Source organism: Calonectris borealis, chromosome 12 (assembly GCF_964195595.1).
Source record: "Calonectris borealis chromosome 12, bCalBor7.hap1.2, whole genome shotgun sequence".
Lineage (NCBI taxonomy): Eukaryota > Metazoa > Chordata > Aves > Procellariiformes > Procellariidae > Calonectris > Calonectris borealis.
The window spans coordinates 23548684-23572953 of record NC_134323.1 but is presented as its reverse complement, the minus strand read 5'-3'; the positions used below and the strand labels follow the sequence as shown (position 1 = coordinate 23572953).

The following is a 24270-nucleotide window of genomic DNA, read 5'->3' as shown; positions in this document are numbered from 1 at the left end:
TTTTTGTATCAAAAATCTAGGTCTTGCTATAAAATAATGAAAGACAATGTCATAAATCAAATACCTTTATGTCTAGATAAAAGCAAGACAAAGTGGTAGATACAGAAGCCAAAGGAGAAAGCAATAAACAATCCACCAGTTTTGCTCAGCTTCAGTCTGATCCATTTCCAGTTCAAATTCACTACACCCTTACCACACAAATTCATTTTAGCATAAACAATCAAAAGTGGTGTTAGCCTAGCAGCCTGGTTCTAATGGAAGAGCCTCACAGGTATGACATTTCAATGAAAAAATCTTTAGCCAAATGTTTCTTCTCTCCTGGACACTAGGTCCAAAGTTAGCAGATCCTCAGGCCTGCAGTTTTATCAAGTTTCTTTCCAAGCACTTTGAGGCCACAGTCTAACAGAAGATCAATACTTTACTTGCTAATATCTGGGAGGCTTATGTTCTAAAAGTAAATAATAATAAAAACAGACACACCACACACAACCAAGTAGGCATTTGGATAAATCAACTAGAACCCAGTTGTTCTGCTCCTGGTTCCATCCATCTTGAAAAGGAGTGTTATTGGAAATACACCAACCATCATCTACTAAACTATAATGTAAAACAGTCCCAGTTTAACAGCATTTTGCTGAGAGAAAAAAAGTAAAAAAAAAAAAAGATTATTTCCCATCCCCTCTTGTCTGATTTCAGCAAGATGCCAAGCAGACAGCACATCCCAAGTTGCTGCCTTGCTTCCAAGGAAAACCATTCATCAGGACTGTTAGGATACACAGCCTTGATCCTTTAAGTCAGATGACTCTTCAGAGCTCGTCAGCAGAAGTCAAGTAAACAAACACAGGACAACATGGCTGCAGCAATATACATGACACTTACATACTATGGCCAGTCCAGTCTACAAAGTTTTAACAGTGTTCTAAAAACATCCTGATTTAATCATATGTAAAAGGTGCATGCACCTTTATTGATGCTGCATTACTGCTCACCTGGCTCTTTCCTACTGCACGCTGGAAGATAACTAATCTACAGAAATGGAAGAGAATTCTTTACAACAATTAGAGGTCTTCTGAACTGGCTGAGCAGCTTACTGTGGTCATTTTATCTTCTTGATTTTATTTACCTTAACACGACCTCCAGAAACACATACTACCATTCTGTAACAGTAGTTACATGAAGCGTTGTTTGCCACATATACCTCTTCAGGACCAATGCAATTTTATATTCTCTTCCCTCTAAGGAAGCTAGACAGGATCATCCAATATAATACAATACTAGAACAGTCTTGTACGGTCAACAGCATACAACAAATTGAAGATACCAGTTTTCTAACACAAGGGAAAAAAACTAAAGTACTCAAAATATCACTGTCAGGAGTGTACTTTCAGATCCTGAAACCTCAAAGCATGTGTTGATGGAGAGAGAGGTGGTACCCTTACTTCTTGATGCAATTGGTCATAAGAAGATGGACATCCTGTCTCTCATCCAGCAGCAACATGGCACCTAAATACCCAATGCGCTTGTCTGTGAATTTCTGAGAGGCAATGAGCTTGAGGCACTCCAACTGGAAAAAAAAAAAAAAAAGGAAAAAAAGAAAAAAAAAAGACAGAATTAGCTTAAACTACTTCTTAGCTAGAGGAGAAACAGTTTGAATTTTGATGTTTACTCATTTAAGTCTCTCAGAATGCATTTTAAAAAGTATATTTTATTCCCACTTTGGTGATATGGAAAACAAAGAAAGGTTAAATGACCTGCCCAAAGCTCCCAGCAAGCCAGCAGGAAAGTCATTAGCAGCTCCTGCATCTTGAAGTAGCCAGACACTGCTGGCCTTCCACGACCTCAAATATACCAGATATGTGTGTTTATGTCAGATCACAAAAGCAAAAGATAACATATTTATAAAAACAAGAGATCCATCATTAAAAACAAAATAGTAAAGATCTGGAAATCTAGATCATGCATCATGTTTGATATGCACTGGAAACTTCTGAATCAGGCTTAAATGGGTCCATCTACCTACCAGAGCGAGGATCAATGCTCTGTAAGTTAAGTTGTCAAAACCAGTTTTTTTTATTACAATTTGTAACTAACTTGCCAGCTAGGTAAACCTTAGATACAGTCAGAGATAGGTAAGTTTTTGTGCTGCTCTGTAATCCCTATTTAAACACCTGAAGTTTGACTAAAATCATATGCATTGTAGCCACTACAAGCTTCCCTTTCACCATGTAGAAAGGTCAACTGTGTTCAATAGCATAAAGGAGATCCCTAAGATAACACACATAGCTGCCACTTGCACTCAGCGGATTAAGAATTTAATTGCTAATTTTCAAACTTAATGCTTTCTTACTGCAAAAAAATACATCAACCACAGAGATATTCTGACACTACTATGCACTACAATATTTTTTTCTAACAGATAACTAATCAGGTATAATCAATCTCTACTTTCCAGACAGGAAGTAGCAAAAATGGCTTCTCAAAACAGGTGAGACACCTATCCCTTACAAACACATCCCATAAGTCTGTTTTACAAATTAGCTGGGGCAGCAAGTAAGCATACACAATGGGTTTAAGGCGGGGTCAGACAAAGCTTGCAAAAGAAGCATTTTAAAGGAAGTAAAGGGGGCATGCACAGACAAAAATACAGGGCATCATGAAAAGTTTTTCATGGTCCCTAACTACAGGGAAGCTTGAGCAGGGCAACAGACACAGGTGAGATGCAAGAAGCACACACACATCAGGAGGGTAAAGTTGTACAGGATACTGATAAGAAAATTAAAGTTGAAGTGCCAGAGAAACTAAGTGCTATGGCCTAGCCACTGACAAGTTCTCACAACTGCATGGCATCAGAACATACAACTATGCAAGAAGTTGTCACATGAACACTCAGCTAGTGCAGGGTGACAAACTGGTAACAAGAAGCTTGAAAGAAAGCGAATTCAATTTGCTAGGTTTAAAGGGGCTGAAAATCTAGAATAAAGAAACACCTCTGAACAATAAGATCAGTCATCCACAAGGGTAACTGAACTTGCACAAATGGGCAAGATCAACCAGGAATAAGGTACAGAACACTAGATATTGACCTCTTATATTTCCAGTGCTTTCTGTAAGATAATAATGCACCTCTGAACCAACTTTCTTCCCCAAATTTACAAGGAACTTTCTTATACAACTCTCTACAAAAATGCAATGTAGAATTGATGACATCTAAGCTACAGTGTAAGAGCCGACAAAGGCAGAAGACAAACGACTAAGAAAAAGCAGAAGGAAACTAATGACTGCAACAGATACTATAAGATATATTTCTAGCACTTTTGAATTTGAAAGATATTATTGAAATTTACCCCGTGAAGGGCTGACGAGTTCTTGTTTCACTTGTATACAAATACATGCAAACTAGCTTCATGCACAGCAATACTGAGAAACATGATCAGCTGAACCTCTTACTAGGTCTAATTAGTGGAAGAAATCTTGATGCCATTATATTCATTTCATTCAAAGGAACAATTAAAATCTGCTACATCGGTACTGTAACAGATACATTAGTAAAGCTGGATATGATACAGGCATATAGCCTGACTACAACTTACCCAAGCTTTTACCGACATAGTCACTCTTCCAGCTGGAATTTTTTTGCAAGTAGAAATAATGACAATAATAATAAAGCTATTTGACCATTTGCCCAGGCTGCCTGACACCTTCTAAACTTGCACAAATGGCCTTTGCACACGCTCAAGAGACAGCCTGCCATCCAGTGCACCTCAGCATGCACTGGCTAAATATGGTGCTCATGCTCATATTTCTGTACAAGATATCCTGGGTCAAAGTTGAGGATCCCTGGCTTGGAAAGAAGTAGATCAACCATCCACTACTTCTGACACCTTCTCTAAATTCTCTTTTATTATGGGTTACCCCATCTACACTGTTAGTTGAAGTTAGATGTCTGCTTACATCTTTAAGAGAGACTGTCTAACCCAGCCTCTCTTCTGTTTTTCACCAAAACATATATTTCCTGCGTATTTATCCTGTCACTCTCAGAAACTTCCTTTCTACAATGCTGGACTGTCTACCTACAAGACTCCACTGCTGGAACAGCATGTGTCTTCAACAGGTCCCCAACTCACACAAACTGTACTCCACCTACACAACATTAGCACTTTGAAAGACTCCTTCCAGTTATAAGCATTCAGGACATGAAAAGGTCCACAACTTACTCACTTGGAGAATATTTGTTAAAATCCCTTCTTAGCCTCGGGCCCTATCCCTTCCTGAAAGCGCAGCTGATAAACTACATGAGAACCAAGGCCATCAAATGAAGTACTCTGTTCCCAAAATAGTCAGCATAGATGCTTCTGTCTGAGATGTAGCAATCCCAGCAATAATAGATATTGAATAATCTGTTTTATCCTTCTTCCACTGAGAGTGAAGAGGTAATTTACCATTACTGACCAAAGCAGAAACTGAAAAATTATTAGATATCTGGTCTAATTTTCCATATATGGGATTAAATACTTGAGTGACAAGATAAAATAACCCCAATAAAATTTAAACATGCTCCTAACATAGGTCTAATGTAGAAATTCTACATGACACTTATCTGTAACACTTTTCATTCTTCTTGCAGCTCTTAGATACTTAGCCTTAATTTTTGTGACAGGAAGTTTCTCTCTTGCACCAGGGAGCCTGGCTGTGTGAAGTGTTAAGAACGGGATCATACACAAATTCACTTGCTCTTATGCAACAACTAATTATCCTGTGAGAAGAATCCAATGATCTAGAAGTAAGATTATGCCCTTTATATGCAATAGCATAGCCCAGACTCACTGTCTAACACTAAGACTATTTGGAATTTGATTTCAGTGGTTTGGAGTTTACTATTTCAGTGAGACATGTCAGGATTGGTAAATCCAATCATGAACGGACAGACTTCCAAGAGATGAAGCTATTTTAAGGGATATAACAATTTAACTGACTTTTTATTTAGCTTTATGGAAGGCCTAGGTTACATTACTACTAACAGGACACTTACTGACTTCTAAGCAAAACAGACTATGGCCCAACGACTAAGCAAAGCTCAACTTGAAGAACATCTTGTATATCAAGAACTCCCATCTTCCTGTCTCCCTTTTCCACAATCCACTTGTGTCAAAAATAGCATGTCAAAAATAAGCCAAGAGATGGAAAACTCATACCAGCATTCTCCAAGTCACCTCACTAAAATGGGGATAAGGAACACCAGTTTCTTATTGCTGGGAACAGACCAGCTCTTATCTGCCTAGAATAGATTGCTTTAGAAGGACAAGGGTATAGAACCTCCTTTGAAGCATCTGGTATTTTCCATCAGACACAGAACTCCAAAAAGTGCTGTTTTGAACCCATATAGAAATATCCATATGTACTGGACTGTGGTTTAAGAACTACTGCTCTGCAGAAACATGGGTGGTGAGAAGCAGATAGTCTGGCAAAAGCAGATTAACCCTAAGTTTCATAACAAAATATGTAAGTGTTCAAACAGCAGATCTCACTAACAAAGTCAAAACTAACTAATGCAGGTTCGGAACATATGTGAAGACGGACCTCAAAACATCCCAAAGAGCAGACAGCAAAAGTGCAGCTAGGAATGCTCTGAACAAGTCAATGTGCCCAAAACACACAAAGCAGACTGGCATATGCATACAGCACAGCAAACATTGAACTCTGACCTACCTGTCCAAAATGTGCAGGGTATCCCAGCATGTGCATATACAGCAGCTTTGCCACATTTCTGCATCGGTATGTGTTATCTTCCTCTCGGAAGGATGACCGGATAGCAGCACATTCCTTTTGGATCATCTCACGCTCTTCTGCCTGGGTTCTTGCTGTCCGGATGGTCCGGATCAACTCCCGCAGTCTGATAGGGGCTGGCATCCTCTGGGAGAAGAAAGAGATCTGTAAACCTTGTACTGTACCTAAAGGCTTCATAATGGTCTCACACTTTCACATCTTTTTTTTCCTTTCTCACCCTACGATTATATAAGTAGAAGAATTAAGAAAATGCAGACTGTTTCAGTAGCATGGTTAAAAGTAAACTTAAAAACCAGATGAATTCATTGTACCTCACATTTGTTTTTCCAGAACATTAGAAACAGGAATTGCTATGCTTTGAGTTAGCTGTCAGGTGAACATAACACGACTCCCCATCTGAAACAGGCAGAAATGGCACTCTGCAAGGTATGCTGTCCTATTCACATCATCTGCCTCTATCCAGAAAAGTCAGGCTCCAAAGAGAGTTGATCCCAAAATCGTAACTTGTGACAGAAATCCTTCACAAAAAGCAATGCTGTTTAATAACTTGCACAAGATTTCATACCAATGTTTCAGATAGCCATGCTTCAAAAATCCTGCAAACTTGTGCCATACACACTTCCTTCTTAGAAGCGTGAAAGTCAGCAGAAAAAAAAAAGCAGATGGAAGAGTAATCCTAGCTGTGTGGATATTTCAGAGAATCTTCTTTTAAAAATAAATAAATCAAGTTGACACAGTCCCTTTATTACACACCAAACAGAACAATCCTTTCTAAAGCAAACAATCTTAAACTAAAGTTGCTGGGGGAGGGGAACCTCAATCCATCCCACTCCTACCAGTTTTGATGCCAGTGCCAGCAACAGATCTCCAGAGCCTGGAGAGGATCACGGGTCAGCAGGAGAGCACCTGAAGAGCAGCACAAAGGAACTCCAGCCAGTAAGTCAGCTTCATCGGGGAAATTACTTAAATGCCTCTATGCAAACACACGTAGGATGGGGAATAAACAAGAGGAGTTAGATACGTGCACACACCTGCAGGGCTACGATCTTCTTGGCATCATGGAGACATGGTGGGATGGCTCCTATGACTGGAGTGTTGGAATGGAAGGACACAGGCTCTTTAGGAAGGACAGGAAGGGGAGACAAGGAGGGGGTGTCGCTCTCTATGTCAATGACCAGCTGGAGTGCATGGAGCTCCGCGTGGGGATGGATGAGGAGCTGATCGAGAGCTCATGGGTCAGGATTAAAGGGAGGGCAGGGACAGGTGACATTACGGTGGGGGTCTGCTACAGGCCACCCGACCAGGAAGACTGAGCAGATGAGGTCCTCTATAGACAGATAGGAGCAACCTCACATTCACAAGCCCTGGTCCTCATGGGGGACTTCAACGACCCCGATATCTGTTGGAGGGACAACACAGCAGGGTATAAGCAATTTGGGAGGTTCCTGGAATGCGTTGATGACTTTCTTCTCCAAGTGATAGAGGAACCAACGAGGAGAGGTGCTATGCTGGACCTTGTTCTCACCAACAAGGAGGTGCTGGTGGGGAATGTGCAGCCTTTGCTGCAGTGACCATGATATGGTGGAGTTCAAGATCCTTAGGGCACCAAGGAGGGTGCACAGCAAGCTCACTACCCTGGACTTCAGCAGAGCAGACTTTGGCCTCTTCAGGAATCTGCTTGGTAGAGTACCATGGGATAAAGCCCTGGAGCGAAGAGGGATCCAAAAAAACTGGTTAATATTCAAGGATCACCTCCTCCAAGCTCAGGAGCGATGCATCCCAACAAAGAGGAAGTTGGGCAAAAACACCAGGAGGCCTGCATGGATGAACAAGGAGCTCCTGGACACACTCAAATGCAAAAAGGAAGCCTACAGAGGGTGGAAGCAAGGACAGGTAGCCTGGGAGGAATACAGAGAAATTGTCCGAGCAGCCAGGGATCAGGTTAGGAAAGCTAAAGCCCCGATAGAATTAAATCTGGCCAGGGACGTCAAGGGCAACAAGAAAAGCTTCTATAGGTACGTCAGGAATAAAAGGAAGACTAGGGAAAATATGGGCCCTCTCTGGAACAAAATAGAAGACCTGTTAACCGGGATATGGAGAAGGCTCAGGTACTCCATGACTTTTTCGCCCCAGTCTTCACCAGTAAGTGCTCAAGCCTCACCGCCCAAGTCGCAGAAGGCAAAGGCAGGGGACTGGGAGAATGAAGAGCCGCCCACTGTAGGAGAAGATCAGATTCAAGACCATCTAAGGAACCAGAAGGTGCACAAGTCCATGGGACCTGATGAGATGCATCCACAGGTCCTGAGGCAACTGGCAGATGAAGCTGCTAAGCCACTATCCATCATATTTGAAAATCGTGGCAGTCCAGTGAAGTTTCCGCTGACTGGAAAAGGGGAAACATAAGCCTCATTAATAAAAAGGGAAAAAAGGAAGACCCGGGGAACTACAGGCCAGTCAGTCTCACCTCTGTGCCTGGGAAGATCATAGAGCAGATCCTCCTGGAGACTATGCTAAGGCACATGGAAAAGAAGGAGATGATTGGTGACAGCCAACATGGCTTCACTAAGGGCAAATCGTGCCTGACAAATTTGGTGGCCTTCTACCATGGGGTTACAGTGTTGATGGATAAGGGAAGAGCAATTGATGTCATCTACCTGGACTTGTGCAACGCATTTGACACTGTCCCGCATGACATCCTTGTCTCTAAATTGGAGAGACATGGATTTGATGGATGGACCGCTTGGTGGATAAGGAATTGGCTGGATGGTCACACTCAAAAAAGAGTTGCAGTCAACAGCTCGATGGCCAAGTGGAGGAGACCAATGACGTTCCTCAGGAGTCGGTAGGGGGTCCGGCGATGTTTAACACCTTTGTCAGCGACATGGACAGTGGGGTTGAGTGCACCCTCAGCAACTTTGCCGATGCCACCAAACTGTGTAGTGTGGTTGACACGCTGGAGGGAAGGGATGCCATCCAGAGGGACCGTGACAGGCTTGAGAGATGGGCCCGAGCAAACGTTATGAAGTTCAACAAGGCCAAGTGCAAGGTCAGGCACACGGGTTGGGGCAATCCCAAACACAAACACAGGCTGGGCAGAGAATGGATTGAGAGCAGCCCTGAGGAGAAGGACTTGGGGGTGTTGGTTGATGAGAAGCTCAGCATGACCCATCAATGTGCACTTGCAGCCCAAAAAGCCAACCGTACCCCAGGCTGCATCAAAAGAAGTGTGACCAGCAGGTCAAGGGAGGGGATTCTCCCCCTCTACTCCGCTCTCATGAGGCCCCACCTGGAGTACTGTATCCAGCTCTGGGGCCCCCAATATAAGAAGGACATGGACCTGTTGGAACGAGTCCAGAGGAGGGCCACAAAGATGATCAGAGGGCTGGAGCATCTCTTCTATGAAGAAAGGCTGAGACAGTTGGGGTTCTTCAGCCTGGAGAAGAGGAGGCTCCAGGGAGACCTTACAGCAGCCTTCCAGTACCTGAAGGGGGCCTACAAGACAGCTGGAGGGGGACTTTTTACAAGGGCATGTGGTGATAGGACAAGGGGTAATGGCTTTAAACTGAACGAGGGTAGATTTAGATTGGACATAAGGAAGAAATTCTTCACTATGAGGGTGGTGAGGCACTGGAATAGGTTGCCCAGAAAAGCTGTGGATGCCCCATCCCTGGAAGTGTTCAAGGCCAGATTGGACTGGACTTTGAGTGATCTGGTCTCGTGGAAGGTGTCCCTGCCCATGGCAGGGGGGTTGGAACTAGATGATCTTTAACGTCCCTTCCAACCCAAACCATTCTGTGATTCTATGATCCTGCCACATTACTGTCTGGTGGCACTGGTATGAAAAGAGCATGCAAGAAAAGCATATTCTACACGAACTCCAAGTAGTTTCACATCACCAGATAGAATACTGATGGAGCCATCTGACTTACAGAGCAATTTAGTCTTCTGAGTATCCCTCAAGAGGAAAATGGCTCTCAAACAAAGGCCAAATTTTAGAATTATGTTCAACAGTTGAACTTTTTAGTTCATGCTCACCAAAGCAGACTTTTGATTTTCTGGGAGATCAGACTATGCAAGCATCTCTACAGTCTTCTTTCACCCACGTTAGACTGCAAATATAACTAAGCCATTCCGATAACACACCAACTTGTAAAAAGTTGCTACAGATTTTGTCTGGGTCACCGTCCTCCCAAAACAGCGTGTTATAAATTTTAAACACTGCCATATCAGAAGAAGATGTGCATTCAGATGATGCACTGGCTTGCATGACACCACAGAGAGACAGGCTGGGAAGCATACAGAGTTAGCAGGGGACTTGTTTGTTGCAGAAAAGCAAAGAGAGATACACGTACAATGAGTAAAGGTGGCCTCACAGTAAGACGGCTGAATGCAGTTCTATAGGTCTGGATTATAAATCTGGTCTCCCACAGAATTCATACATAACACTAAGTCTTTTCACTCAAACCATGTAGACCCCTCATTTTCCAGTTCCTCATCTTCATACCTAGAAAATTTGAATTTACAGAGACACAAAGCATTCAATTTTGAAAATGGAACAGCAGAGATGTTCTTTCTGCATAAGGAAACTCTGCCCAAAATGCTGACACATGTAGGATCAAGATTATTGGACATGTTAATCCTTAGTCTTGCCTTGCCTCTCCATATGAATTTATACTACTTCCTCACATTACTGTGATATGAATAAATTAATGCTGACTATGATTCAGATGCTGCTTTAACAAGCATCACAGAAATAGTCAAGGGGAAGTAAGAACTCCATCTCCAGAACAATATTTGAACATACAATAAAGAAGGCCTTTGAATGTGTCAGTCATGTTCTTTTAATGCAGTTCGCAATGCTCCTACACTGAAAAGATCTTCCTCATACAGCATCATATCCACACTTGGGGAAGCCTTTAGTTGGATGGAGTTTTTAAACCCTTAATGCAGATCTCTGCTCTTCAGCTCACAGTACTAGTGGTAGAACTGTGATCTTTCAGCAGCAAGTAAAGATTGTAGGATCACGACAAACAGAACATGAAAACCCTGCAGAGCATTAGAAGCAGTACATTGAGACACACCTATTGTACAGAGTCTCTGGAGATTTCAGATGCTGAAGTGCAAGTCTCAAAGGAGCACGTACAAATAATTTTTGCAAATATTATTTGGCCAAATTGGAAGACTCTTTTCACCAGTGCAACAAAATACACATCCTCAAAATAAAAGGACAACTCCCCAGCCTCATACAGTAAGTCAGCCAGAAGCATGAAGTTTTCAAAGCTTTTTGAATAAAAGGTAGTTTAGTTCTATCCATTTTCTGCCGCATCCCCTCCATCCACACATAATAAAATACTTTTCCTACCCTAAGAGAGAAAAATACTTTTCTAAAATCCTGCAAAAAGCCTCTTATGAATAGTTTGCTTGGGAGATTTTAGAATGAGTAACTTAGAACGATTAAAGAAAAAAGAACATGAAAACAACTAAAAATATGGATTTAAATGGCATGTGAAATTAAGGTAACTGGGCAAGAGTTAATTATTGCAAGCTAGAGTTCCAATACAGCATGTACTAGTTGTTTCCTAGCTGTTGTCTGGTTGTGTTGCTTTACTCTGCGGTAATTTACTCCTAGTGAAAAGGGACAAACACAGATTAACTGTGTGCTATCACTGGAGGCTTGTTAACTTCCTGCTAATTATACCTTACTACATATCCCAAAAACTTGTTTGCATAAGCCTATCTTTAGAGCCTGCCTTCAGAGCTGAAACTCCAAATAAAACTTAACGCACAAGGCTTGTCTACCTAGGAAGTTATTCTGCAATAAGGTACAAAACAACCCCCTCCTAAATTCTATGAATCCTTATAACAACATCTGCTTAAGTTCATGTTTCTATTCTGAATCTGTCATAGTGGAAGTGGTCTCAAACTCCTATAAAAGATATTCATAATTAATTCAAGTTGACCCCTCATTTCTATAAGTAGTCTTCAACTTAATCTACTAATTTACATGGAGAACATGATCTGCCAACCCTTCACTGTCCTAAATGGGCAGTCAAAGAAGGCAGAAAGCAGATCAGAAATGGCTGTACCAGGTCTGACCAAAGCTCAATCCTGTTCAGTACCATCTCTGACAATGGCAGATGCCTAGGGAAGAGCATAAGAACAGGGCAAGCATGTAGCAATACTTCTCAGAATTCTCTTGCAGTCTTCAATAATTTGTGGCCCAAGAGTTTCCAAAGCCAGAAAGAAAAAACACTCTGGTTTTATTCAGAAGCCAGGTAAACTTCTAGAATCAACAATATTCTCCAGGACATAACTCGAGTTCCACAGCTTCACTGCATGACGTATGGAGACCCAGCTACTACTTTTGTTCTGCATTTCCAACTGCTTGTTTCCACTGATGCTCCCAATTATTCTACACGCTTCCATTGTTATCGCTCCCTCATCCTCCCCAGTCTGAAAAACGCAGCTTCACATCCAAGCCCTTCCATGACTGATTACCTTTGTTGCCTTACCTGTGCATTCTACAATTCTCCTGCATCCTTTCTGAAGGGGGAGAGGAGAAGCAAAATGCTGCATGCAGCATGTAAGAAGAAGATGTGCCATTGGTTTATTTGCAGAAAATGTCTTCTATTTTGCTCCCTATTATTTTCCTAATAATTTGTAACACTCAGTCTGGGGTCTGATTGCTACAAAGTGCTCAGGTTGTGTTTTTCACACAACAGTATCAAAAACCCAAAAATCTCTTTTCTGGGTGACAACAGTCTGCTTAAAGTCCTTAATTTTTAAGCCTGGACTCACCTCCTACACACACGTATCACATGGTTCTAAACTGATATTGATAAGCCATGCTCTTGTTGGAAAATTGGGAAGAAGTTAAAAAAATAAAAGCACTACTGCAGGAATATTCCTCTGCAGTCTATAGGCAATAATTTCATAACCACTACGATGACCCATATGCAGGCTCACGCTGAAAGAGGTGGTTCCAGTTCTTCCGTTGTGCTGACACTGGCATTCTGGGATAGTGCACCACATATGATATAAGACACCTGTACATCTGAAAACCAGCTTGCTACCTTCCTCCCAAGAAGAGTAGCCTTCAGACACACCAGTTTGGCTTGTGCAGACACAAAGGAAGCAGCGAGGACATACAGTTTTGGGAGACCCGAGACAGAGTGGGAAAGAGAAGTGTTCCCTCCAGCAGTAAACCACACTTACACTATGGTTCTGCACCCTACTTAAGTTGATCTAAAACTTTAATGTTCCTGAGAAGCTAGGCAGTGGCTATTACAAGTTAAAACCATGACTGACTTTTTTATTTTAAAGAAAGAATTCTTTGGAAACTTTTTGAAACACTAATACATAGTCTGCAAACAAACTGAAGTTTTGGCAGCAACTTGCTTTAACATCACAAGTCCTTTTGCTCCGACTCTGTATTTGAAGGGTTTATAAACTGCTGAACACCGGTATCTTCAGCCTGTGACTTGTACACTGCTTTCCTTGCCATGGGACCAAAACACTCTGTAGGTATGCCCATAGAGGGCTTTGGCATGTTAAGTTTGGCCCTGGACAACAGAAAGTAAAAGGACAAACTGCCTAAATAGTTTTAGTCAATGGGAAAACAGCACTGAACGAAGTTACTGTATATTCTAAGTGCAGCTTTTTATGAACATTTATTTTGCATCCTTCACCAGTGTTGAGGCAAGACTTCCTACCTTACTGAGAAGGAAGGTAAAATGAAAACAAACACTGAAGATCTAATATTTCACCGTAACATCATCCAGACACTGAACAAAATGAGTAGTCTATATTTACGAATGCCCTTGCATAAATAAACAATCAGCAAGCCACACTGTAAAGATTATTTTTCCTCCTCACATCACAACCACAGGAAAGCAAGCAGAAACCAGCATTTCGGAAAGCAAAGAATTAAAGAGTAAGACTTATAATCAGATGATAGCCAAATTATAAGGCTACCTCTTGTTTTTGTCTAACTATGTAACGCACTAACAGGTAGTTACCAGAGACACAGTCCAATCTGAACTACTTTCTAAGAGCAACTGTATTTCACACACGCTTCCTGCCTGATAAGGATAGAACAATTCAGAACTGCTCTGATAGAGGACAACACGAAGGGCAAAAAACAAAGCTATGATTTATTTTCCAACATTCAGAACTTCCTGTTCTGAATTGCAGTCCTTGTGCTGCAACTCCATACTCAGTCTTTTTTTTTTTAATCAATATTAAATCATTCAGCTTTTTTGAAAATATACTTTTGAATTCTTCCCATAAAAAAGTTTCGCACCCATACATATAAGATAGTGCCTCCCCCTCACAAATCACTTCACTTGCTTATTCCTTGGGGCTTGAGCTCCTTTCTTATGCATACACTCTTCTGGCATTTCAATGTATAGTAATTGCCATTCAATGTATTAGGTGGGCTTTTCTTCCCCTCCACAAGAAAGCGCTCTCTTAACTACCAAGAAATTCTCAATTACATTAGGTATTTGATTTCTGCCTTCAGCAACTTTAAGATTCTTTTGCATGCTCATACACTGGAAATCTCATTCCATTTTTAAGTTTTGGACATTTCAAGTAAGTGTAAGCAGTAGATATCGCAGGTGTGAAGCAGCTTTGGACATGAGAACACTTAAATTCAGAAACATTCCAGAACAGATTAACATTTACCTATTATCAACTATTCCAAAGCCTATTATAACACCGACAGACCTTTCATGTGATATACCTTGGGTAATTCCTGATTTTCTGTTGAGCATGACTGTTTGCATGACACACTATGCATACACCCAAACAATTTAAATAATATGGTGAGAGCTTTCTCACTAACAGACTGCACGATCAAATATCTGTTGTCCTGTATTGATGTACTACAGGGCACAAAGGGGAATTTGCAGAGAAACAGCAGCAGCCATGCCAGGTAAGGCATAAAACTGATCTAACCCAGTATCTTGTCTCAGGATGGGAAGTAGCAGGTGTATAGAGGAAGTAACAGAGAAAGTACATCTCCTCCATACTCTCCCTGCTTCCAAGATTTGCTGCAACTTAGGGGACTTCCTGAGCCACAGACAGTATCTTTCTGCACAGCACCTCCCTACAGACCTATGGATTTATCTAATCACTTTTTGAAAGCATCCAACCTTTTTCCCATTCATACCCATGGTAATAATTTGCACAGTTTAACTTTAAATTCCATGAAAAATTATCTGCTTTAAACCTGCTGTCTGACCAAGTAAGAAATACTAAATGAAATTCTTACACCTTGAGATAGTAAGTACTCATCCCTATTAATTGATTTTGTCATCTATGAGTTTACAGCCTTAAATTGTATCTACCCCTCAGCCACCTCCCTTTCGAGGCAGTAAAGTCCTACGCTAATCTCTTCCTGTATAAAGCCATTGCACAATTCCTTCATATTGCTCTCTACCTCTCAGAATTCCACTTTTTTTTTCTTTAAACAAAGAGTAGACCTATAAAAAGTGTTCAAGCAATGGGTGCACCATGAGTTTACACAGAAGATTTTTTTTTTCTTTGCACCTAGAAAGTTAAAAATGTTCAAACTCACTTGCCTGTTTGGCTACTGTTGAGCTGACATTTTTTATAAAGACGCTACAGATAGCTCTAAGACCTCTGGCTTAAGTGGCAACTTATTCAGAGCCTTTCACTGTGTGTTTATCTTTAAAGTAATTTCTTTTCAGCGTAAGCATTGCTTTGCATTTGTTGACAATGAATTCATTTTATCATCTTATTGCACCCTTCCTTAGTATCACAAAATCCTTCCACAGCTTTAGTGAGCTTGTCAGCTCACTATTCACTCCTGTTCTCTAGATCGCTTTATGAACATGCTTAATGGCACAGTTTCACAGAGTGCCTCTCAATAATCTCTTCCTATTACAAAAGTAGACAGATTTTCTATCCTTGTCTGGTCACTTTTGTTTCTTCCTTAGCTAGTTATTAATTCACAGTAAGATCTCCCTTGAAAAACTGCGCTATAACAATAAAAACCTTTGGTTAGAGGCTCTGCCAAGATTTCTGAAAAATCCAACAATTTTATAATCCAGACGACCTTTACCCATTTTCTAAGAACTTGTCAAGAACCATGCAGTTCCTGGGTCCTCTCCTGGAGCCCCCATCACACAAACTACCAGCTACTCTTGTTGTAAATAAAGTGTTGATTAAGATAGTGACATATCAGATTTACAAGTTGAACAATTTTGAGTTCCTTCAGAGATACAGGTGAACTTTACTTTCTATTGGCAATTTATTACCAATTTTACCTATCTGTTCCAAGAGTTCTTCTTGTGACATTTCACTTTGAGAGTATTTCTCACAGATTTCAACATGAGAATCCCAGTAAGTTTTTCCATATAAAGCACTGATGTAAACAATGTGGATTTTTTTTTTTTTGCTATGAATTTGTTTTCTTTACACATTGCTTATCAGTCTGACTTCTAGCGTATGTCTCTGCTATGTATCATATTCCTATACTGGGCAACGAAACAGAGCCCTATTGAGGCAGGTGGTCTTTAGGTGTCACTGGAACATTTTAAAAAAAAAAAAAAAAAGGCATCTCATCCATGCTGAGGTCCTGAGAAAATGAATTATGAACACCAATTGAGAAGAAGAATAAGGACAAGAAAATAGATCAAGAATTTTGCTTAGGAACATAACACAAAAAAACTTCAAACAATATTAAGCAGTTCTTCCTTTTTACTGGATCTCAGACACTTTGTCACATTTGAAAGACATAGTCAGACATGGCTTCCACATAACCATCAGCAAATCAATTCTCCTAGACCACCTTATTGTCTCAGTTCCCACCTATACAGCACAGAAAATACTGATTGCCCTGGGACTCTGCAGGCATAACAGCTTAAATGCCTCTGTTACTGCAGTGTTATCGCAAGCAGCAGCGATGTGAAACCAATATGGTCAGTTTTGCTACAACCCACAGAATGGCTTCCTACTACTCCTACTAGAGGCATCTGCAGAAAACATACACCTGAAGAGCCATGTGTTGCCCACAAAAACTTTAATTGCAGCTCTTAGATCACTGACTACATCATGTGACAAGCATCAAGATGGCATTGATATAACGTCTACTGAGTAAATAACCACAAAACTGGGAGAAGCCAAGCCAGCAGGGACTACTGTATCACTTAATTAAAAAATACAGCTGCATGTGTAACTCAAACATCTGAACGAAGGAGCTGGGGATGCCTGAGCAGTTATTTTTCATGTCCCGCCTGTTAATCTCTCCCAGAGCACTATGATTAGCAGCATATGCCCCTTGGTCATCAAGCAAAGATCCATAGTTTGTAGGGGTCAGGAAAGCTAATCATCCTAAATCCAAGCCATCTGAGCAAACAAACTAGGTTTTGTGCAGGTATCACAAGACTTGATAAAGCCATTTGGAATCTCAGTTTCACTCCCACCACCAAGAAAATTCCTTATAGCTTTTTGAGGTCCATATATTTTCATACTCAGAAAGGCAACCCAATAAGTCATCCACACCACTTCCTGGACAATCCCATGTTCATCTGGATGACTACTGTCCAGGGGCAGGCTGTAACTTAACTATTAAGCCCACAATGCTATGACTTGAAGTAGCATGATTGCAGGCCAGAAGCATGCATTTTGCAGACTTGGTGGAAAAACAGGCAGAAGAGGCAGAATGGAGGCAACAAGATTACATGGATATTCCTACAGGATGGAAAACACAATTCACACAAGATAGCAACCATTTCACATGATGTAGTTCAAATGAGTATGGACTTGCAGATGTACAGTTAAAGAAAAACAAACAAACAAAAACCCACCACACAAAAACCCCACACTACTAACTGAAAGGGAGAAGACCACACTGGCTCCACTTTTCTTGTCGCTTTCTAGCGGAAATACACATGAGAAGTGTCATGGCCTTCCCTCCCCTTAGACAAATCAACTCTCAGCATTACTTGTGTATCAATTCTCTAGGATTCAGATAGATCGCAGAACAATAGGAAATAAACATTTTTTCCACATACACACTGCCAAGCAACCCATGACTGGAGACTAGACTTATTGAGCACACTGACAAGCTGTAATAGCAAGACAGGCCTAAGGTCTCGTGTCCTCCATGGATATAGAGCTGGCACTCTAGGAAGCTGCAGCATAACAAAAGGCACAAAGAATGGAAAAGTGCTTCAGCAAGCCCTAGAAGATGATTTATTGACAAGTATTTATGATTTTCCTGATCATATAAACAAAGTGTGGACAACATAAAGCATAACCATAGCATGGCTCTGCCAAGGCAGTCAAACAGTTACGGTACCAAAATCTTACTGGGACTTGATACATGACCATACAGACTGCACTAAAGAAGGGAATTAGGGCTATACATCAATAAACAGATTAATGATGAGAGTTAAAACAAAAAGAATACTGAAGAATTACAAAAGCAAAATATAAATAGGATTAAACAATTCAGAGCTCAGAAGAATTAAAACACTTAAGCGATCATCTGATTTTGACTATACAATTTGTCTTGAAATGAGACAGAATCTTGAAATTCACGCTATGAACCATGTGAAAGATTAAGAAAAGTCAGCTTCAGGTGACAAGTACAAAGCTATCAAATAGCAAACTGCCATGAAAAATTAAATTTTACAGACTTCTCTATATTACAGAAATACATTTTATTGCACAAGATGACTAACAGAGAGGACAACTGTATCATCTAGTAATAGCCGACCTGAAGTTTAACTTTAGCTGGCTAAATGCAGCTTAGAACTTCCTTCAAAGTAGCAGGTCTTGTTCTTCAGGATTAGTTAACGTTTTTCACCAGTACGTTTTTATTCTTTGCACGTTAACATAAATGACAAGGCAATTTTTAAGAGTAGTTACCTCTTTTCTCATTTTGTTTACAGCAGCAGTTTCCCTCTGCCATTTCTTTGCTAACTACAAGCTCTAGAAATCAGGGATGATCCCTGAATACCTGAAAAGAGCCTACTAGTTAATATTTACAACATCTGGTAGGATCGAACACAGAATTCTTCCACCTCATCAAGTCTGTTTCCCCCTTCTCATTTTGAAGACCTTGCTCATTAGAGTAGCTTACTATCAAGATCAAAGCTTCTGAAAGAGTTAGATACCTAACTCAGAATAGTTCCAATGGTATAGGTGGCTGGTGTCCGAGTTCCTTTAAAACAGAATTCCAGCTTTTTTCCTAGTTTCTGGATTGCATGAAAGGTGTTAGCTCACTGATTCTCCTCTCTCTGCTATTCATGAATTCTTCCCCTGAACCAATAAAAAAGCCATTCTTTCTTTATGCAACTCACTCCTAGTAAACTATCCAAAAGTGAAAAAATCAATTAATCAAGAAAACAAAAATTTAATGTATTAAAACATTTCATTTTCATCTAAATTATGCTTCTAAATCACTATTTTCTCCCCTTTATAGTCTTTTACTAATTAAGCTTGTCATGTTTCAAAGTTAAAGATTTTATTCAACATGCCATTATGCCAAAAATATTTAAGTATAGAACCTTACTAAAAGTCTCTCTTAGAATACAATCATATTCAAATATGATTGTTCACCAAATAACCCCTTATATTTATAAGAAGCACCTAATATTACCAAAACCCACATGTAAAATGCTCAAATGCTTCAGACAAGCTACATTCCTCTATCAGGAATTGCAGTGTAAAGACAAAAGGACTTACTATCCTGAAACATGTAATTGAGTTGAGATCCTTCCCTCTAGAAACTATTCAGAAATATTAGCTTATGTCTAAAAAAAAAAAAAATTAAACCCACTCCTTCAATATATTAATGAAATATCTAAAAAAAAGAAAAAGTTGCTTAACAACTTTAGGACAAATTATCAAATATGTTTTAAAATTCCATTATTTTTCTGGAAACATTAAGACATAAAACCCATCAAAGCTCACGGAATTATTCACAGAAGGGCTTTACTGTTTGGGGAAACTGTCTGAATTTTCAATTCAAGTAAGCTACATACCCAGTTATAGCTTTTCCTGTAAATAGTATTTCTGAACTGGTTCATCCTAGAAAGCAACCTAAGACTGAAGCATCATACATTTTCAAACACATCTAAAATACACAACTTAAGTTGCTCCAACGCATGCATAAGTAATTACATTCCTCAAGCAAAAACAGCTTTTGGGAAGTTACATAATTAAAGCCTGACCCAACTCCCACCTGAAATTAGTAGCAGAACTCCCCGAACTCCCCTACTTGCTTCAGTATAACTGAATCAAGCCTTCTGTATACAAAAGCAGAAGATATGTCTGGACTACATGAGAGGAATAACTGCAATAGCTAACTACAAAATACCGATGGCCTCACCTCCATACTACTATCAGTGGGCTTCACACTTCTATCAGATACTCAAAAAAAAAGTCATATTGGCAGTAAAAACAGAAATATACACTGTAAATACAGATGAAGCTGTGAACAAAAGCAGAGATATTGGTATATAGTCCAGTATTATCAATATTTATACAGAAAACAGTAAACACCTAACCAAGGAGCACCATCATCATCAAGAAGGGCAAAGAAGGACAAAGGCAACACAAAAGAGTTGAGGAAAAAAAGCAACCAACCACACAACACTCCAAGTGGAAAAATAATCTCTCTTGAGAAAAAGCTATTTAATACAACAGAGAACTAGAAAGTAGAAACTAAGTAACATCAGAAAATCAAACAGAAATTAAGGCAGCAGGGGGCTTCAAAATATAGTAAGATAATAAAAGGCATCAGTGTTACACTTCACATTATACAAAGACAGCATGGGGAAGAAAAAAAAAAAAGAAAGGTCACATAAGGAAAAAAATGCCCAAAAACAAGAGCTAAAAACTAGTCTCAGAAGTAGTGATGGTCCCATTTCCAGTTATATTCAAAAACAAGAAATGTAGCCCAAGCGTATTCAAGAGGCAAGCCATCACGCTGTTCAGAAGCTGCGAGGAGGAGGAGAGACAGGATAGTGACAGAGGATGTTACACTGCTCTTCTTGGAAGACCTTCAGTTTGAACAGATCCTACAAGCTAGCCAAACTGAATGCAGCCCTACCTCTTTTCTTTGCTTCCTGTGGCTACAGCCCAGCAACAGAATTTAGCAAGACTAGGCAAGCACTTTTGATGAGGTTCCCATTCCTGCACAACCGTACATACGCACCAAACCAAACTATTCCTGAACTGGCTTCAAAAGATGCACTGAGCTTTCAACCATTACAAATATTAACCTCAACACCTGCCAAAGAAGAAAACAAGTATTTCCCTTTTATTAGAAGCTAACAAATGAAGCATTGGAAGAAGAGTTAGCACATCTACATCAGTGTGACAGAAGCCAGATTTCTTGGCTTCTGTTTCTATATTTCAATCACTGCTGACCTACATTACCTTTGTATTTCTCACCTGCTTCTGGTTTCTTAACTATTTTGATCTGTAAGGTAATTTTACTTCCTGTTCACTTTCCTGCAGAGTTAAAATGTAAAAAAAAAAAAAAAAAAAAATTGGCTACTATTTTGTGAGAAAAAATCCCACCCCTTTCTTTACCTTGACTAACGCCAGATGAAAGACGAGACACCGCATTTTTACATTCATTAATATAAACTTTACAATATACCAGGTAACTTCAGCTATGCCCTAAGAAGTTCTGATCTTAGATTTTACCTATAGCATCTTTGCCAAACAGCAGATAAATGCTAATACTACTACTTGTGGTATTAGCAGATTCACTTGTACTCACGTTACTGTAACTCTGTTTTTTGAGTTACAGCCTCACCATACATTCACTTATTAACTCCAAAACTCTCATCCAGGGAACTAATACTACTACCAAGGCAGACCAGACACTTTTCCTCAGAGAATAGCTGAGTATCATCTAGAACAAACTAACATCACTTTCAGTCAGCAGAGTTTGCCCTGTTGTTAAAAAATACAAAGAAATCAAACAACCCATCTCCTGAAATTATACACATTGCCAACTCAAAAATAAAAACAAATATTCATACCAAAGAGGCACAAGAAGCTTTACTGAATGAGTGCCATCAACTTTAGAAGCATTTTTTTTACGAGCCCTTACACTTTGAAAAGCAACTTTTCAAATCTGAACTGCATTAACCAGTGCAGTCTGTCTGCATGCCTAAGAACAGACAACTTCAGTTCCTTTGCTGCTGTTCACAACCTTTTTACACAGTTGCCTGACAAACTTACTGATCTCATTTTAGTTTACAATGATGCCAATGCAAAACTCTGTATGCAAAGGAGCTATCAAGAATGAGAACATTTTTGTAACCCTTACTCTCTCATCAGGACACTACAACAAAGGTACCACAGGACCCCTCCATTCCTATCATACCACCTTTAGGAAAAAAAAAAATCACATCAGCAGTCACAGGAACAAAAAAAAACACCAACCCCAAAACACCCCCAAAACCACAAAAAACACCCAACCCCAACAACAAAAAAAACAACAACCCAAAAAAGAGAGAGAATGCTTTTTTACCAAAAAGGAGGAAATCTGAAAGTTATCTTACACACTGGAGACAGAAAAGCTGGATTCCTTCACAAAACAGTTGCCCCAGACTTATTTTCCCTTTCTCAACTCACAGGATTTTAAATACCTTCCCCTCCTCTTCCCCCCATGGAAGAATTGAGGAGTTCATACTGAACCCCTCAGAAAAAAAACCACAAAATCTCTTGCCTTCCTTGAGCTCTCGGGTATCCAGTAAATTTTTCAAATTCTGTGCCAAACACCAGAGTACACAAGTAAGCAAAAGAAAGAATTTGGCAATAGAATGGGACATGCAAATAAAAAAATGAAAAAACAAGTGTAGTTTGGGGGGGGAGGGGAAGAAGCATACAAAAAACAGCTGTGCACTATCACATATACATGGAACAGGAAAAAAAGAAAACACAAAAATTTCTGCTATTTTATATGTAAGATGCTAGGGGTACTATGCAGCAGAAAATACACATGTATTTTACTTTGTTTAAGGCAGTATGGGCCACATACACCTTGTGGTCATGCATGTGAAATGTCACCCTTCCAAAGGTGTTCCACTAGGATTCCATACTGTTCCATCAATACTTCAAGTATCAGAAACCAAAATACATCACTAAGTATTTTTAAGCATTATTTACAATGTAATAAGACACACAACTGTTCTATCTGTAAACTTTAAAAACAATGTTACTATAAAAAAACTTTGTAATTTGTCTTATAGCTCATGAGAGAAGAGAGACAACTAGATCAACCTTAAAAAAGGAACTTGAAATTGTCTTCACAGATTGATTCTCAAGCAGTAGCCTACCACTAACACAAACCCATACTTGCAGTTTATTGCAAATGCCTTTAGCCAGAAATCATAGATTTTTGCTTCCATTAAAATCCACGCAACCATAAAACAACATGGAAACACTCTGAGTATTAGAGAGACACTAACTGTAATGCTCTGAGCAGTTGTGCAGCACAAGCAATAAATACCAAAGGAAGGATGGACGCAAACGTCCAAGCTGCTTCTTAGACGCTAAGGGCCTCCAGCATAGACAGAGTCACACGACATTTCGTACTGACAGAACTTCTGCAGGTCTACACTTTCCACTTCAAAAAACGCTGTGCAAGATCACCCGAGACCCAGTAACAGGGGGCGCGGGAAGCAGAGAGAATGCTGCCAGCAACACCCTTCCCGCGGGTAAAAGCCGAAGCACGTAGAAACCGCTCCCCGGTGCCCTGGGAGGCAGCAGGCCAGCGCAGAAGCGCGGGGCAGAGTCCGAGATGGGCCCGACCGCCGGGCGGAGGCAGGGGGCCCAGGCCGCGGCCAGCGGCCGAAAGCGGCCGGCGCGAGCAGGCGGCCCGCGAGAAGTCCCGCCGGCAGCGCCCGCGAGAAGTCCCGCCGGCAGCACCCGCAGGAGGGCATCGGGCGGCCCCCGCCGGCAGAACAGCCCGGGGCGCTATCGCGGGGTCGGGGCCCAGCCGCGGAGCTCGACGGCGGGCAGAGGCAGCGAAGGCACGCGGGGCCCCGGGCCTCGGCACCGGAGACCCGGCTGGCGGCTTAGCGGGGGAGTAGGCGAACGCCCAGCGCGGAGGCGGGCCGGGGCGGCGGGCGCCGCCGCCCCACTCACCGGGCCGGTCCCTGCAGCGGAGGAAGCGGCAGCGGCAGGAGCCAGGCATTCAAAATGGCGGCGGCGCGGCCGCAGCACCGATACCGCAGGCGGAGGGATCCGCGCTCCGGCACGCTCCCCTCGGCCTCCCGGCCTCTACCGGCCGCGGGCGGGGGGCGCGGCCGCGGCGGCCTCAGCGGAGACAGCAGGGGGACGGCGCGGCACCGCCGGCGGCGAGGCGGAAAAGGCCGCTCGCACTACTTTTCTTGGCGGAAGCACCCGGATGCCGAGCCTCCGAGGAGCCGTGCGTCTGAACCGTGGCAGTCACTGATGGCGTCACGCGCGGGGCGGTCCCGCGCGGCG

At 41.2% G+C, this 24270-nt stretch overlaps 1 protein-coding gene across 3 annotated transcripts in view; it reads right to left on the bottom strand.

Annotated features, from left to right (window-relative positions):
• Positions 1–24240, bottom strand: part of AP1G1 (adaptor related protein complex 1 subunit gamma 1) — a 54780-nt gene extending 30540 nt beyond the window's left edge. For all 3 annotated transcript variants that reach the window (XM_075161735.1, XM_075161736.1, XM_075161737.1), the window contains exons 1-3: positions 23929–24240; positions 5707–5910; positions 1440–1564 (exon numbers count right to left, since the gene is read on the bottom strand). In XM_075161735.1, coding sequence (XP_075017836.1) covers positions 1440–1564; positions 5707–5907 — 326 coding nt within the window. In that variant the 5' untranslated portion in view covers positions 5908–5910; positions 23929–24240. The remainder of the gene's footprint in view (positions 1–1439; positions 1565–5706; positions 5911–23928) is intronic.
• Between the last annotated feature and the right edge of the window lie 30 nt (positions 24241–24270).